At 42.5% G+C, this 14,396-nt stretch overlaps 1 protein-coding gene across 1 annotated transcript in view; it reads right to left on the bottom strand.

Moving 5' to 3' along the window:
• Positions 1–14,396, bottom strand: part of LOC139409574 (kinesin family member 1Aa) — a 193,283-nt gene that overhangs the window by 35,797 nt on the left and 143,090 nt on the right. The window contains 8 exon segments of the mRNA XM_071154935.1: positions 2,755–2,860; positions 3,577–3,661; positions 5,795–5,861; positions 6,794–6,902; positions 9,685–9,892; positions 9,895–9,905; positions 10,310–10,365; positions 10,749–10,861. Coding sequence (XP_071011036.1) covers positions 2,755–2,860; positions 3,577–3,661; positions 5,795–5,861; positions 6,794–6,902; positions 9,685–9,892; positions 9,895–9,905; positions 10,310–10,365; positions 10,749–10,861 — 755 coding nt within the window.

Raw genomic sequence — 14,396 nt, 5'->3', positions numbered from 1 at the left:
TACAGCACATACAGCACCTTACAGCACCTTACAGCACCTTACAGCACCTTACAGCACCTTACAGCACCTTACAGCACCTTACAGCACATACAGCACCTTACAGCACCTTACAGCACCTTACAGCACCTTACAGCACCTTACAGCACCTTACAGCACCTTACAGCACCTTACAGCACAACTACCACAAAGATAACGGCTTAACGATTGATCATAATCAATCTGAAATCATTTATACTTTAAGTCACAATCTTTGCTTTCTACAAGTGATCTTGTGACCTGCTTCTATGATGTATAAAACCACATGTCGTTTTGCCAAGCATCAGCTGCTTCAGTGGAACAGGTGAGGGGATTGAGGAGGGAGGGAGGGAGGGAAGAAATCCTCTTTGCCCGAAATCTGTTAATCAGTTAAGCTGTGCATCTTGGCGGCGTGAACTTCAAGTATCCTTGCTAAGTCTGCTATGCATTAGCCATGGAGCACTGTGCAGTCAACCAATACTGGAGCATCTTCACTCAACCAATACATGAGCATCTTCACTCAACCAATACAGGAGCATCTTCAGTCAACCAATACAGGAGCACCTTCAGTCAACCAATACAGGAGCATCCTCAGTCAACCAATACTGGAGCATCTTCAGTCAACCAATACAGGAGCATCTTCACTCAACCAATACAGGAGCATCTTCAGTCAACCAATACAGGAACACCTTCAGTCAACCAATACAGGAGCACCTTCAGTCAACCAATACAGGAGCATCTTCAGTCAACCAATACAGGAGCATCTTCAGTCAACCAATACAGGAGCATCTTCAGTCAACCAATACAGGAGCATCTTCAGTCAACCAATACAGGAGCATCTTCAGTCAACCAATACAGGAGCATCTTCAGTCAACCAATACAGGAGCATCTTCAGTCAACCAATATAGGAGCATCTTCAGTCAACCAATACAGGAGCATCTTCAGTCAACCAATACAGGAGCATCTTCACTCAACCAATACAGGAGCATCTTCACTCAACCAATACAGGAGCATCTTCAGTCAACCAATACAGGAGCATCTTCAGTCAACCAATACAGGAGCACCTTCAGTCAACCAATACAGGAGCATCCTCAGTCAACCAATACAGGAGCATCTTCACTCAACCAATACAGGAGCATCTTCAGTCAACCAATACAGGAGCATCTTCAGTCAACCAATACAGGAGCATCTTCAGTCAACCAATACTGGAGCACCTTCATTCAACCAATACAGGAGCACCTTCATTCAACCAATACAGGAGCATCTTCTTTGTGTCGAATGTCTACAAGCTTTTTTTTATAAATGTTGTTCAGTCATACTGTATATAAAGCGAGAGCAGACGGTAAACTCCATTGGCACAGAGACCCAGTGTGTATATACTGTATGACCTGCAGTTCTTTAGGCTGAAATACAGCATCATTACTAGTGATGTAGTGAACCGCTGTGCCTTAAAGGGGTTGTGTTCAGTAGTTATATATTGTAGTGCCTTAAAGGGGTTGTGTTCAGTAGTTATATTGTAGTGAACTGCAGTGCCTTAAAGGGTTGTGTTCAGTAGTTATATATTGTAGTGCCTTAAAGGGGTTGTGTTCAGTAGTTATATATTGTAGTGAACCGCTGTGCCTTAAAGGGGTTGTGTTCAGTAGTTATATATTGTAGTGCCTTAAAGGGGTTGTGTTCAGTAGTTATATATTGTAGTGAACTGCAGTGCCTTAAAGGGGTTGTGTTCAGTAGTTGTATATTGTAGTGCCTTAAAGGGGTTGTGTTCAGTAGTTATATATTGTAGTGCCTTAAAGGGGTTGTGTTCAGTAGTTATATATTGTAGTGAACTGCCGTGCCTTAAAGGGGTTGTGTTCAGTGGTTTGGCTCTCTGTATCCCAGGAGAGGTTGTGCTCCTTGTCTGTGATGGGAGGTGGCTTGCTGTGCTGTTTAGAAAGAGGTATGTATGTCCCTCATCCACTGTGTGCTGGTAGAGAGAGACACAGAGATTGGCTGAACCCACCGTGTGTTGGTAGAGAGAGACACATAGATTGGCTGAACCCACCGTGTGCTGGTAGAGAGAGACACAGATATTGGCTGAACCCACTGTGTGCTGGTAGAGAGAGACACAGAGATTGGCTGAACCCACTGTGTGCTGGTAGAGAGAGACACAGAGATTGGCTGAACCCACCGTGTGTTGGTAAAGAGAGACACAGAGATTGGCTGAACCCACCGTGTGTTGGTAGAGAGAGACACATAGATTGGCTGAACCCACCGTGTGCTGGTGGAGAGAGACACAGAGATTGGCTGAACCCAAGGTGCGCGTGTCTCTAGAGCACCCCAGAGCTTACGAAACGCGGTGCTAGCATCGCCATAGTGATCGTGATCGTGCATATTTACAGTTTTGAATTCCTAGTGACATCTTAGAATTTTAAAGGCAGGAGAAACACATTGCAAAAGGAGCATTGGTTATTATGATGTAATGATGTAATGATGTAATGATGTAATCTTTAAATGTTCAGGACCGTAAAGGAACTTTGAACTTTGAACTTTGATATAAACAGTTCAAGTAAACAATATTTCTGCATCAACAAAATATAACTGAATGTTCTATGTAACTTACTGTATATATTCTCTAAAACTTATATTGTCATATCACCCACGACCCCCCAAAAAAATCCTAGAATCGTGGAATAAGTCTGCTATTGGAACATGAGCCGTGGGTGATTGGGTCCCTTTTGACGGGTAGAATATGGGACATACCTGTCGTCTTGCATGGGTCTGACATACCCAGCTGACAGGATGTTGAGAGAGAGGATGTTGGGGTCTATGATGGTATCGTCCCCCTCGGGAGAGTTACTTATACGCCCTGGGGAGTCGAGGAAGAGGAGTAGGAGGAAAGAGGAAAAAGGGGAGGAAGACGAGGATGAGGAAGAGGGGGACGAGAAGGAGGAGGTAGAGGAAGATGAGGAGGAAGATGAAGAAGAGGAGGGGGAGAAGGAGGAAGATGAAGAAGAGGAGGGGGAGGAGGAGGAGGAGGAGGAAGAAGAAGAGGAGGGGGAGGAGGAGGAAGATGAGAAGGAGGGGGAGGAGGAGGAAGATGAGGAGGAGGATGAGAAGGAGGAGGAGGAAGAAGAAGAGGAGGAGGAGGAAGAAGAGAAGGAGGAGGAGGAGGAAGAAGAAGAAGAGGAGGAGGAAGAAGAGGAGGAGGAGGAAGATCAAGAGGAGGGGGAGGAGAAGGAAGATGAAGAGGAGGGGGAGGAGGAGGAAGATGAGGAGGAGGGGGAGGAGGAGGAAGATGAGGAAGAACAGGAGGAGGAAGAGAAGGAGGAAGAAGAAGATGAGGAGGAGGATGAAGAGTTGGGGGAAGAGGAGGAGGGGGATGAAGAAGAGGATGAAGAGGATGAAGAGGAGGAGAACTTACATACTGTAAATGTTGGTGTTAAATACATATTCAACACACACACACACACACACAACCACACACAGAGAGACAGACACTCACAAAGACAGCACACTCTCAGGCACATGCACATACACAACAAACAAACACACACCGTCCACTTCAATGTGAGCCTGACTCACCCACAACCAGCTCCTGGACATCTTTCCACATGATGTCTTCACCTGTCTCATGAACGATTGTCACAGTTATTCTCCTCTGAATACCCTGGGGGGGAGGCATTGAAGAGAAGAAAGGGAGAGAGGCAGATTGAATAAGAGAGAGATAGAATAGTGAATGTACCATTAGAGATACCAGAGACACCAGAACACCAGAACAGAGAGATACCGTCCAGAGATAACGACGTAACAGGAACACGGTGCGAACACAATACCAAGAATCAAAGCAGCCAAATAGAGGCTGGATTTGGACTGTACTGAACTCGACTGAACTGGACTGAACTAGACTGAACTGGACTGGACTGAACTGAACTGAATTGAACTAGACTGAACTGGACTGAACTGGACTGAACTGGACTGAACTGGACTGAACTAGACTGAACTGGACTGAACTGGACTGAACTAGACTGACCTGGACTGGACTGAACTGAACTAGACTGAACTGGACTGAACTGGACTGGACTGAACTGGACTGAACTAGACTGAACTAGACTGAACTTAACTGGACTGAAATAGACTGAACTGAACTGAACTGAACTGAACTGGACTGAACTGGACCGAACTGGACCGGACTGAACTGGACTGAACTAGACTGAACTGGACTAGACTGAACTGAACTAGACTGAACTAGACTGAACTAGACTAAACACCAACTGGACTGAACTGGACTTGACTGAACTGAACTAGACTGAACTCTACTAGACTGAACACCAACTGGACTGGACTGAACTCTATTAGACTGGACTAGACTGAACTAGACTAGACTAAACACCAACTGGACTAGACTGGACTAGACTGGACTAGACTAGACTAAACACCAACTGGACTAGACTGGACTAGACTGGACTAGACTGAACTGAACTAGACTAGACTAAACACCAACTCTACTAGACTGGACTAGACTGAACTAGACTGGACTAGACTGAACTAGATTGAACTAGACTGGACTAGATTGAACTAGACTGGACTAGACTGGACTAGACTGGACTAGACTAAACACCAACTGGACTAGACTGGACTAGACTAGACTAAACACCAACTCTACTAGACTGGACTACTCTGACAGAGCTTTTACTATCCACTCTCTGGGAGCATCTGGTTATCAGGAAGATAGAGAAAGTATTTTATACACACTGAGTGTACAAATCATTAGGAACACTTTCCTGATGTTCATTTGCACCCCCATCCTTTTGCACCCCCGTTCAATTTGTTGGGGCATGGACTCTACAAGTTGTTCGAAAGCGTTCCACAGGGACTCCAATGCTTCTCACAGTTGTGTCAAGATGGCTGAATGTCCTTTGGGTGGTGGACCGTTCTTGATACACTCAGGAAAACTGTTGAGCGTTAAAATAAACCCTGCAGCGTTGCAGTTCTTGACACACTCAAACCGGTGCGCCTGGCACCTACTACCATACCCATGTTCACTTCAGTCTTTTGTCTTGACTATTCTCCCTCTGAATGGCACACATACACAATCCATGTTTCAATTGTCTCAATGAATAATACTTATTTACCCTGTCTCCCATATTCTTCTATATTCTTCTATATTCTTCTATATTCTTCTATATTCTTCTATATTCTTCCATATTCTTCTATATTATTCTATATTATTCTATATTCTTCCATATTCTTCTATATTCTTCTATATTATTCTATATTATTCTATATTCTTCCATATTCTTCTATATTCTTCTATATTCTTCTATATTCTTCCATATTCTTCTATATTATTCTATATTATTCTATATTCTTCCATATTCTTCCATATTCTTCTATATTCTTCTATATTATTCTATATTATTCTATATTCTTCCATATTCTTCCATATTCTTCTATATTCTTCTATATTCTTCTATATTCTTCTATATTCTTCCATATTCTTCTATATTCTTCTATATTCTTCTATATGAGACTATATGATTCTATATTCTTCCATATTCTTCTATATGAGACTATATGATTCTATATTCTTCCATATTCTTCTATATTCTTCTATATTCTTCTATATTCTTACATATTCTTCTATATTCTTACATATTCTTCTATATTCTTCTATATTCTTACATATTCTTCTATATGAGACTATATGATTCTATATGATTCTATATCATTCTATATTATTATATCCACCTGCAAACCAGATTAAATCATAACTGTCATTCCACTCCCTAAAATGACTCACCTGGTGCAGCATGAACGTCCCATGGCAAGGCATGCCTCCTCTATGGTCCACTCCTGCTGGGACGTAGCTGTAGGGCAGGAACAAACCTCTCATTGATTTCACGTCGGCCAATAAGTTCTGAATGACATTAAAGCTGTTGCTGATATTGTTGTTGTCGTAACTCTGGTTCTTGCGTCGACATTCCACTGTGTTAATATCCATTAAATCAAGACGTTTGTAGTACATAACAGGCTTACCATTTCACCCACCAGTCTCTGAGTCTCTGAGTCGCTGAGTCTCTGCGTCTCTGCGTCTCTGAGTCTCTGAGTCTCTGAGTCTCTGAGTCGCTGAGTCGCTGTGTCTCTGAGTCTCTGAGTCTCTGCGTCTCTGAATCTCTGAGTCTCTGAATCTCTGCGTCTCTGAATCTCTGCGTCTCTGAGTCTCTGAGTCTCTGAGTCTCTGAGTCTCTGAGTCTCTGAGTCTCTGAGTCTCTGCGTCTCTGAGTCTCTGAGTCTCTGAATCTCTGAATCTCTGCGTCTCTGAATCTCTGAGTCTCTGAGTCTCTGAGTCTCTGAGTCTCTGAGTCTCTGAGTCTCTGAGTCTCTGAGTCTCTGCGTCTCTGAGTCTCTGAATCTCTGAATCTCTGAATCTCTGAGTCTCTGAGTCTCTGAGTCTCTGCGTCTCTGCGTCGCTGAGTCTCTGAGTCTCTGCGTCTCTGAGTCTCTGCGTCTCTGAGTCTCTGAGTCTCTGAATCTCTGAATCTCTGAATCTCTGAGTCTCTGAGTCTCTGAGTCTCTGCATGTACAGTGCAGTGGAACCCTTTTCAGTCTATTTATTTTCTAGTGAGCCAACCACCAAGGATGTGAACCGGCCAACAGATCAGGGCAGTCGACAGTGGTAGATTATCATTCATAGAACTTGGTTTACAAAAGGTTGTGGTGAGATGGTTTGCTGTAAAGTACAGTGTAATCTTGTCCACCACAAGATTACACTGTAATGTTCGTGGTGACTGATACTCACTCTCCACTGGCCTCCAGCTCACAGATCTCGAAGAACACCATGAGGTCATACTTGCAGTGGCAGGGCCCGGCTGTAGGGCGCATCAGGGCAGTCAGCTTGGTGGCAGGGACTAAAGGGAGGAGGTGAAGGGAGACAAGGTTACTGCCAAGGACACTCACTTTCCAGTAGCAGGGAACATGGAGAACTGTGAGGAGAGAAGGGCTGAAACAGAGGGGTGATCAGAGAGATGTATGGAGAGAGAAAGGAACCATTCAGTACAGTCCTGTGGAAACGGAATGAGAAAACTCAGTCAGGAGGGCCACAAAACCCAGGAAGCAAACAATCATCCCTTAACGTTAGAGAGGATTGCCTCTGGAGATGGAAATTAGTATTGTAGCTAAAACAGGTGCAAATTTGTTGTGCTTGATCCCTGACAAATAAAATAATAAAACATTAAAAATTAAACAAATTATTTGCATCTATATACAATATTACCCAAGTACAAGAAACATTTTATTACAATGTATATCCCAGGTCCTGAGAAACGTGAACGTAATCATCACATCAGAGGCAGGTTTTATTATCAAACAGGTAATATCTGACCCTACATCAATGACTCTGAAGACTGTCTGTTACCCACTTCTATCAATGACTCTGAAGACTGTCTGTTACCCACTTCTATCAATGACTCTGAAGACTGTAAACCACTTCTATCAATGACTCTGAAGACTGTAAACCACTTCTATCAATGACTCTGAAGACTGTAAACCACTTCTATCAATGACTCTGAAGACTGTAAACCACTTCTATCAATGACTCTGAAGACTGTAAACCACTTCTATCAATGACTCTGAAGACTGTCTGTTACCCACTTCTATCAATGACTCTGAAGACTGTCTGTTACCCACTTCTATCAATGACTCTGAAGACTGTAAACCACTTCTATCAATGACTCTGAAGACTGTAAACCACTTCTATCAATGACTCTGAAGACTGTCTGTTACCCACTTCTATCAATGACTCTGAAGACTGTAAACCACTTCTATCAATGACTCTGAAGACACTAAACCACTTATATCAATGATTCTGAAGACAGTGAACCAATTCTATCAATGACTCTGAAGACACTAAACCACTTCTATCAATGACTCTGAAGACTGTCTGTTACCCAATTCTGTCAATGACTCTAATTCATAAAGACTTATTTATGGAAGCTACTAATGTTAAGAGCACCATAAATTCAGTTTAGGAAGAAATCACTGGAGGAATTGTAGCGGAAGTCAACCAGACAGTAGACAGGAGGAACTGTAGGGGAAGTCAACCAGACAGTAGACAGGAGGAACTGTAGGGGAAGTCAACCAGACAGTAGACAGGAGGAACTGTAGGGGAAGTCAACCTGACAGGAGGAACTGTAGGGGAAGTCAACCAGACAGGAGGAACTGTAGGGGAAGTCAACCAGACAGTAGACAGGAGGAACTGTAGGGGAAGTCAACCAGACAGGAGGAACTGTAGGGGAAGTCAACCAGACAGTAGACAGGAGGAACTGTAGGGGAAGTCAACCAGACAGGAGGAACTGTAGGGGAAGTCAACCAGACAGTAGACAGGAGGAACTGTAGGGGAAGTCAACCAGACAGGAGGAACTGTAGGGGAAGTCAACCTGACAGGAGGAACTGTAGGGGAAGTCAACCAGACAGGAGGAACTGTAGGGGAAGTCAACCAGACAGGAGGAACTGTAGGGGAAGTCAACCAGACAGGAGGAACTGTAGGGGAAGTCAACCAGACAGTAGACAGGAGGAACTGTAGGGGAAGTCAACCTGACAGGAGGAACTGTAGGGGAAGTCAACCAGACAGGAGGAACTGTAGGGGAAGTCAACCAGACAGGAGGAACTGTAGGGGAAGTACCCCAGACAGGAGGAACTGTAGGGGAAGTCAACCAGACAGTAGACAGGAGGAACTGTAGGGGAAGTCAACCAGACAGGAGGAACTGTAGGGGAGGTCAACCAGACAGTAGACATGAGGAACTGTAGGGGAAGTCACCCAGACAGTAGACAGGAGGAACTGTAGGGGAAGTCAACCTGACAGGAGGAACTGTAGGGGAAGTCAACCAGACAGGAGGAACTGTAGGGGAAGTCAACCAGACAGGAGGAACTGTAGGGGAAGTCAACCAGACAGTAGACAGGAGGAACTGTAGGGGAAGTCAACCAGACAGGAGGAACTGTAGGGGAAGTCAACCAGACAGTAGACAGGAGGAACTGTAGGGGAAGTCACCCAGACAGTAGACAGGAGGAACTGTAGGGGAAGTCAACCTGACAGGAGGAACTGTAGGGGAAGTCAACCTGACAGGAGGAACTGTAGGGGAAGTCAACCAGACAGGAGGAACTGTAGGGGAAGTCAACCAGACAGGAGGAACTGTAGGGGAAGTACCCCAGACAGGAGGAACTGTAGGGGAAGTCAACCAGACAGGAGGAACTGTAGGGGAAGTCAACCAGACAGGAGGAACTGTAGGGGAAGTCAACCAGACAGTAGACAGGAGGAACTGTAGGGGAAGTCAGCCAGACAGGAGGAACTGTAGGGGAAGTCAACCAGACAGTAGACACCCAACTAGGCAAGAGAAGAGAGCCAAGCCTGTGGAAAATCCCTGAAACACAACCTATTTTTAAATCCTATTTTGTAAATCAGGTTACTTTCTTTAAACTGAACTCAGGTGATAAGAGAAGCAATCCATTGGGCTATTCACCCAGTCTACACTGTTATCTCCATCTCAATTGCAAAGTTGGAGATAGGTGTTTTGTATTTCTGATTTACAATATATCATCTTGACCACCAAGTTATATAAAAAAAATATATAAAAATTGAGCTCAATATTAGTTTCAGAGACTCTCATTGGCCCAGGCATACAGACAGTAACCAACCCGGTTTCTGGGCTCTGATAACAGAGCATATAGAGAAGGGTGGGGCTGGCAGACTGGGTGGTTCCTCCCCCTCCAGGAGAAAGGAGGCGGCCATTCCGGCGGCGGACCGGGCGTGGCCTGACAGAGAGTCCACCAGCGCCCCATTGTACACCTCTTGGACCAGGGAGCGAATCAGCTCCAGGGTCTTCTCCAGGTCGGGGGGCGTGTGGCATCGTCTGCTGCTTCACAGTCACAGTGTACAGTAATACGTCCCCAACAACATGACATTACTTAGAGTATCAGAACACCAGTAGCCAAGGTAGCAGTCTATTTAGCTATCATTCCACTCCTTGTCATGTTTTACATGACGCACAGTGACAAGGAAGAATGTTACCTCAAAAAGACTGGATTTCACCAGGCTAGTACACCAGCAAAAACAGAACACCAGTATGAAGGCAATTTAACAGACATGAGTTGTAGGCAGTAACTGTACACAGGCCGTACAATGGCATGATAGATACACATTGTGTACAGAACTCAGCCTCACGTTTAACACACTAAATAACAACATTCATATCCTGATGTAGACAGAGGTCTAATTGTTCACTAGAAAGGCACAAAAGAGTAACAAGATGATGCTGCTTACCTGGTTTGGACAGGGGCATGACTGGAGGGAACTGCCTTCTGTTGGGACGCAGGGGGCTGGAGAGAGAGAGAGACAGCGAGAGAGAGAGAGAGAGAGACAGAGAGAGAGAGGGAGAGAGAGACAGAGAGAGAGAGAGAGAGAGAGACAGAGAGAGAGAGGGAGACAGAGAGAGAGACACAGAGAGAGAGAGAGAGAGAGAGAGAGAGAGACAGAGAGAGAGAGACACAGAGAGAGATAGACACAGAGAGAGATAGATAGATAGATAGATAGATAGATAGATAGATAGATAGATAGATAGATAGATATCAACCAGTAAGTCCTAGAATACTATATTAAGTACATTATTAAGTCCTAAAATAGTATGTTACTACCATATGAAAATAATAAGTGCATTACAAAAAGGAGAATGAAGATTTGTCCTTCCGGTAACGTGTGTTACCTGATGAGGTCCTTGCAGACAGCAGGCTGTTTCTGGTAGTGACCAAACACCTCAAACACCACAGGCTGGGTCTTGACGTAGTCCACAAAGGATTTGGTGACCTCTACAGCAATCTGTTGAACCAATTAAAGACATACTAGCTACCACAGCATATCAAACCACCATAACGCGCTTCTGTTTATTTGGATTTTTTAGTGGCTAGATCAGATTTAATAGACTGTGGCTTCCATCAATGGAATTGTCTGCATCATTTCCACTCCCCCAAATATATTTTTGTGTATATATATATTTCCCTTTATTATTTCCCTAAACACTACCACACCTCCCCAAATTGAAGTAAACTAGCAGACAACAACACTTAGGCTTCTACTTCCAGCTTATACATAATACAGTATATACATTTTAAGGACACAGTATATTTTACATTAGTTATCTTGTTATAATTAGTCCCACCCTTCAGCTCCCTCTGCCCCCCCCCCCCCCAATCGATCTCTGAACACTATCCAGTTTTGATTTCGGTTTGCCTTACATTTTTCCACTGTACTCTTCTGAACCTTCCTATTTTTTGTAGTTTCTACAGAATGTAAATTAAAGATACAAATGTTTAGCTAAGAGTACTATATTATTTTTTATTGACTATGACTTATCTGCAGAGTTAGCTCCAGGTAATTGTTGCAATTCTTCAGCCATTCATGGACCTGTGACAAAAACTACATCTGGACAAGTTAGTTTAAAATATAATAATAACATAATTATTATTTAATATTTGTTTATTAGTTTATAATATAATAATAATATAATTATTATTTAATATGTGTTTATTAGTTTATAATATAATAATAATATAATTATTATTTAATATGTGTTTATTAGTTTATAATATAATAATAATATAATAATTATATAATATTTGTTTATTAGTTTATAATATAATAATAATATAATTATTATATAATATTTGTTTTATTTGTGCTGTCTTTTCTGGTGGATTAATCTGAAATTGCAACTAACTTTCTTTTGCTTGTTTTAAAAATAGAGATATTTTTGGAGTGAAAGTGAGAGGTTGTAATGTGAATAAAGGGGAAAAGGCCATTCTTGAACATGGGGTGAGACAATCTTACTAATCTGTATGAGAACCAGTTCGGATTTAAGTATAACTTTTGTATGACTGAAGCCTTTAAATAGGCCCGTTTAATTGTTTTAATTTTTTAATTTTGACTGGCTTACCGTTCCAAATAAAATGTAAACTGTTTTGCTCACGTCATTTTAAAAACAGGTCATAAGATCTTGCTTCCTTTGGAAGCAACACCTAATCTATTTTTTTTGATAACTTTCTAATACAATGTATTGTCATTTCTTTCTTTCGGGATATGAATTCAGACTTGTGCCAGAGATAGAGCTGGGTCCCGATGAAGACTGAGGATGACTAAGGCTCAGTCAAGGGGCCATTTGGTTAAAACCTGCCGCTGACGGGAGAAGCTTTTTTAAGTAGACGGGAGATGTGAGAGAAGGTGAAGGTGAAGGGTTCCTCTGTGCTCTCTGGACGGTAAAAGGGGGTATTTATTCCCTTTGTCCTTGTCGTCTGTCGTGGACGTGTTGGTGCATCACTGCTCTATACAATCAATCAATCAATCAAATGTATTTATTAAGCCCTTTTTACATCAGTAAAAGCTTTACATTAAGCAGTAAGCAGGAAGAAATACAATATATATCAATATACATCTATTGATATGGAAAGCAACAAACTGCACACAAAGTGCCTAAAAAACATATTTAAAACGTCTTCAGGCTATGGTACCATTGGATAGAAAAACACTTTGAATTTGGTAGAAATGTTAAAATAATGTATGAGACTATAACACAACAGATATGGTAGGAGAAAATCCCAGATTGCAATTCATATGGCTTCCACTAGATGTCAACATTCTGTGTTCAAGGTTTCAGGCTTGTTTCTTCCAAAACGAGGAAGAATAATGAGTTTTAGTACTGGGACTCAAGAGTTGGAAATCAGTCTGTGCGCACGCGATGAAGAGGACGCGTACCTGCTAATATCACTTTCCTATTGAACATACTTCTTTCCGTATGAAATATTATAGTTTAATTACATTTTAGGGTACCTGAGGATTAAATAGAAACGTATTTTGACTTGTTTTAACAAAGTTTAGCAGTAGCTTTTTGGATTCCTTTCTCTGGATTACTCAAATCGATGGCGCCAACTAAATTGAAAAAAAAAAAGGATTTTACCTAACACAATGACACTACATGTGGCTGGGACCCTTTGGATTGCAAAGCAGAGGAAGATTTTCAAAAAGTAAGTGAATATTAAATCGCTTTTTGTGAATTTATGAAACCTGTGCTGGTTGAAAAATATTTTGATGTGGGGCGTCCTCCTCAAACAACCGCATGGCATGCTTTCGCTGTAAAGCCTACTGTAAATCGGACAATGCAGTTAGATTAACAAGAATTTAAGCTTTTAGCCGATATAAGACACTCGTATGTGCCTAAATGTTAAATATCCGTAATTTTATGATTATTTATTTAAATTGTGCGCCCTCCAATTTCACCGGAAGATGTCGACAGGTGTGCCTGACGGGACGCCTAGCCCTCAAGAAACGATGTAAACTGACTTAAAATGACATGGTTAAAAGTGTTTTTAGATATAAAAATATATAATAACAAGACCTTGTAATTAGGATGTGTATGATACACACTGAGTGTAAAAAAAATTAAGAACACCTTCCTAATATTGAGTTGCAATCCCCCCACTTTTTCCCTCTGAACAGCCGCAATACTATCAACATATAGCTGGCTGGTTATACACTGCACTGGCAGGATAGAACAGCGACGTCTAGTAAGACAAGTGGACTATGTGTTTTTTGTAAATAACAGCTGGTGTACAATATCTAACCCAATATCTAACCCTCGCCCGAGGTAGAGTATCTCATGATAAGCTCTAGACCACACTATCTACCTAGAGAGTTTTCATCTGTATTCTTCGTAGCTGTTTACATAACACCACAGTCAGAGGCTAGCACTAAGACAGCATTATATGAGCTGCATTCCGCCATAGGCAAACAAGAAAACGCTCACCCAGAGGCGGCGCCCCTAGTGGCCGGGTACTTTAATGCAGGGAAACTTAAATCAGTTTTACCAAATTTCTATCAGCATGTTAAATGTGCAACCAGAGGAAAAAAAAAACGAATTTAACCTTCACTGCACACACAGAGACGCATACAAAGCTCTCTCTCGCCCTCCATTTGGCAAATCTGACCATAATTCTATCATCCGGACTCCTGCTTACAAGCAAAAATTAAAGTGGGAAGTACCAGTGACTCGGTCAGATGACGCAGATGCTAAGCTACAGGACTGCAATGCTAGCACAGACTGAAATATGTTCTGGGATTCCTCCAATGGCATTGAGGACTACACCACATCAGTCACTGGTTTCTGATGCTCGTCGGATGTGGCAGGGCTTGCAAACCATTACACACTACAAAGGGAAGCACAGCCGAGAGCTGCCCAGTGACAAGAGCCTACCAGATGAGCTAAACTACTTCTATGTTCGCTTCGAGGCTAATAACACTGAAACATGCATGAGAGCACCAGCTGTTCCGGATACTGTGTGATCCCGCTCTCCGCAGCCGATGT

The sequence above is a fragment of the Oncorhynchus clarkii genome, chromosome 5, assembly GCF_045791955.1.
Source record: "Oncorhynchus clarkii lewisi isolate Uvic-CL-2024 chromosome 5, UVic_Ocla_1.0, whole genome shotgun sequence".
In the NCBI taxonomy this organism is placed as follows: domain Eukaryota; kingdom Metazoa; phylum Chordata; class Actinopteri; order Salmoniformes; family Salmonidae; genus Oncorhynchus; species Oncorhynchus clarkii.
The sequence above is the reverse complement of the archived record's forward strand: the minus strand, read 5'-3'. Positions and strand labels throughout refer to the sequence as shown.